At 34.0% G+C, this 3,175-nt stretch overlaps 1 protein-coding gene across 1 annotated transcript; it reads left to right on the top strand.

The window, feature by feature from the left end:
• The first annotated feature begins 1,852 nt into the window (after positions 1-1,852).
• LOC145053885 (large ribosomal subunit protein uL18c-like) lies at positions 1,853-3,175 on the top strand. The gene is made up of 3 exons (XM_079002006.1): positions 1,853-2,120; positions 2,623-2,784; positions 2,880-3,175. Exons 1-3 carry the CDS (start codon positions 1,920-1,922, stop codon positions 3,027-3,029), a joined length of 513 nt encoding a protein of 170 aa, XP_078858132.1. The 5' UTR covers positions 1,853-1,919; the 3' UTR covers positions 3,030-3,175.

Genomic DNA, 3,175 nt, shown 5'->3' with positions numbered 1-3,175 from the left:
ATTGTAATGGTGTGTTTATTTTCGAATTAATTTTATTATATTAATGATTTTGGAGGGCCTATTTTTTATTTTTGCTCTGGGTCCATATTGGACCGGCTCTGGCCAACTAACAAACTATTTGCAGTTAGAACTTAGAACCTAATTTGGATTTTAAATATGGTAAACCTTAAAACTTGTAAAATTCAGATAGAATAATTTACATGTTTGGTTTTGAATCTTAACACCATTGTTCTAAACTTCGCAATTATTTTGGTCCATCTCCTTACACTCTATTATCATCTACATTAAGATCCTCTCATATACAAGTCACGCAACGTCATGTTAGTTATTTGGCCCCCATTCGCACATCCCTTGACCCTTATCCCCACCCCTTTCTCCATTCACTCTATTTTTTGTTGCACCCATAAAAACACAACAAACATAAAAATATGTGATGTTGTTTCTTAGTTATGATATGTATTGTTATCAATCATCTATTTGTTTGAATGCTTGACTGAGATTTTGTATCACAGGTTGTATGGTTATTTATCTATTTATATGACTTTATAAATGAATTTCTTGATTTTGATCCCATATATGGTTATCGGTCTCATCGTTGTGATAACATGCATTAGAATTACAAAAAACTTTATAAAGAAGCCTTGTATATTTATAAAAAAAAATTGTGGTTCTAAATGGAGGTTGACGCTTTTATAATGAATTTGATGCGATTTGAGGGAAGGTGTTCAAAATATTCATGTAAAACATGTTGGGATGGGAGCTACATATATTAAACTAAAAGGTGGAAGATACGTTAGCGGTTAGGTTTCCTAGGATTTATGCATGGATTTGAATCAAGATTATTGTGTTGCTGAAAAGTGGGTTGGTGAAAGGTGTTCTTTTTCTTGACATCGTCCTTTTCGTGAAGGAGATGGTATGGCTGCTCAATTGGAGAAACTTATGGAGTTATTGAATCAAGTGAATTTTAGTAATTGTCCAGATAAATAGGAGTGGTTAATTGGCACGTATGGGAGTTTTGAAGTTTACAATACCAGCAAACATATTGATTGTATTATGTTGCAGAAAGATTTAATCCAAACTAGATGGTGTAGATTAGTTCCTATAAAGCTTAATGTGCTCTTTTAGCGAGTCCTTCGTGACAGGCTTCCTGCTAGAGAAAATTTGGTGAAAAGAAGTATTGATTTTCATTCTATGTTATTGTCTTATGTGCTCAGAGTGAAGATTGTTGTCATATATTTGTGAAATATGATATAGCTAATCAGATTTGGTATAAGGTTCTTAAGTGGTTGGATCTTCGGTTTCCATTGTTTAATGATGTGTTGGAGTTGTTTTTATGGATTGATTCGTTGAGATTAAAGAATGAAAAAAGGAAAGTTGTAGAGGTTATTTGTATCACGGCTATATGGGTGTTACGGCAATATTGAAACAATCTCGTGTTTCAATTGTTCAAGATGTGGAAGAGCCATATATTTGAAAGTGTCATTATTCATTCTTTCAATTGGTTTTTAATAGGAGTAGTAGCTATAAAATTTATTGGTTCCAATGGATGAAAAATTCTCTTTGTGTACGACTCTTTGTAATTACATTTTCTCACTAGTTTCTTGTGGTTTTTTATAAAACCAAGCTGTTAAAAAAACTTGTTTGAATATAATCAAATCTGTTTAACCGAAAAAAAAAAAAACCTGTCGGGCTCCTATAAAAATCAAATATTATGGTTTGAAGTTTAAAGGATACAATATGTCATGTAAATATACAATTTATGGTTTTATTTAAAAAAGAGAAAAGTCAAGGGACCATTTTGCTAAAAGATCGGTGCTTTGTCTATCTGCTCAATAAAACGTTATCTTCGTCTGTTGAGCAGGTGTTATAGAGAAAGAAGAAGAAGGAAGAAGAAGAGGCGTTTGTGGAGGAAGGCAACAATGTCATCGATTTCGCTATCATTTCTACAGAGCACTTGCTCCTATTCTAATCTTCATCAGCAACAGAAGCTCTTCGTTCAAACGCCATTGATAGCATCATCATCGTCGTCTCAGCCGAGAAGAACCTCTCTGGTTGTAGAAGCCAAGGCCAGAACTCGTCAAGATAACAGACAAGCTCGCCATGCTCGTCTCCGTAAGAAGGTCAATTTTATCCACTTTCTAGCCCTAGTTCCTCCAGGTCTATACTATTGTCCCAATTTTTATCCTTTAGTAGTTACTAATTAGCTTAGATTTTTCGCTTACTATTAGTCTATCTTAAATCAAACAGAAAGTTCGTGTTCCAGGTATCCCTAATTGTATAATTTGTTGTAATCTCCAATATCTTCATCCACTTTTGTGTGTATCTCATAGAATCTGTTTGAAGTATAAACGATGCTCATTTTGGCATCCAATGTCAAACCCTAACTCTTTAAGTTCAACTAATTTCCGCCTTAATGATAAACACACGTAACAAAGAAGAAGAAATGAACAATTGTTCATTTGTTCTAACCAAACTTGTAAGAACTCAAATTGTTTCATATTATTTGTTGACGCATTCCATTGTTTGAACCAGATGAAGTACTTTTATGGAGGAACTGTTATTTCCCAATTCCCATTGCAGCCATTTTTACTAGGCCCTTTTCTTTTGTTGTTGTTTTTGTAGGTGGAAGGGACACCAGAAAGACCAAGATTATGTGTGTTTCGATCCAACAAACATCTATACGTTCAGGTGATTGATGATACCAAAATGCATACTCTTGCATCAGCTTCAACAATGCAGAAACCACTCTCTGAGGAGTTTGATTACACCTCTGGTCCCACCATTGTAAGTATATCATTTTCAACAAAACTTATCCTTTTTTTAACATGAATCATAAAAGCTGTGAGAGTTGAGATTATTGAGTTTTTATTTGGTGTCAGGATGTGGCTAAAAAAGTAGGGGAAGCAATTGCAAAATCATGCATTGAGAAAGGGATCACAGCTGTGGCATTTGATAGAGGTGGTTATCCTTATCATGGACGTGTTCAGGCGCTTGCTGATGCAGCCAGAGAACATGGTCTTCAGTTCTAGTAATCTTGTTAACTGATCTTGTATTGTTCTTGTTATTTTTCAAGATTTTTAATCTTTTTTGTCCATCTCCCAACAAGATTTATTGTTCAAATATGCCAAAGTTGCATATATTTGTTATTAGTGTTAAATCTTCCATCTATTCTCAA

Source organism: Lactuca serriola, chromosome 5 (assembly GCF_051521515.1).
Source record: "Lactuca serriola cultivar US96UC23 chromosome 5, Lser_US96UC23_V15, whole genome shotgun sequence".
Classification (NCBI taxonomy): domain Eukaryota; kingdom Viridiplantae; phylum Streptophyta; class Magnoliopsida; order Asterales; family Asteraceae; genus Lactuca; species Lactuca serriola.
Note: the sequence above shows the minus strand (reverse complement) of the source record. Positions and strands in the feature narration are given on the sequence as shown.

Coding starts and splice junctions, on each gene's coding strand:
- LOC145053885 (XM_079002006.1), top strand. CDS start 1,920: ATGTCATCGATTTCGCTATCATTTCTACAGAGCACTTGCTCCTATTCT. Junction 2,121..2,622: donor ATGCTCGTCTCCGTAAGAAG/GTCAATTTTATC, acceptor TTGTTTTTGTAG/GTGGAAGGGACACCAGAAAG. Junction 2,785..2,879: donor ACACCTCTGGTCCCACCATT/GTAAGTATATCA, acceptor ATTTGGTGTCAG/GATGTGGCTAAAAAAGTAGG.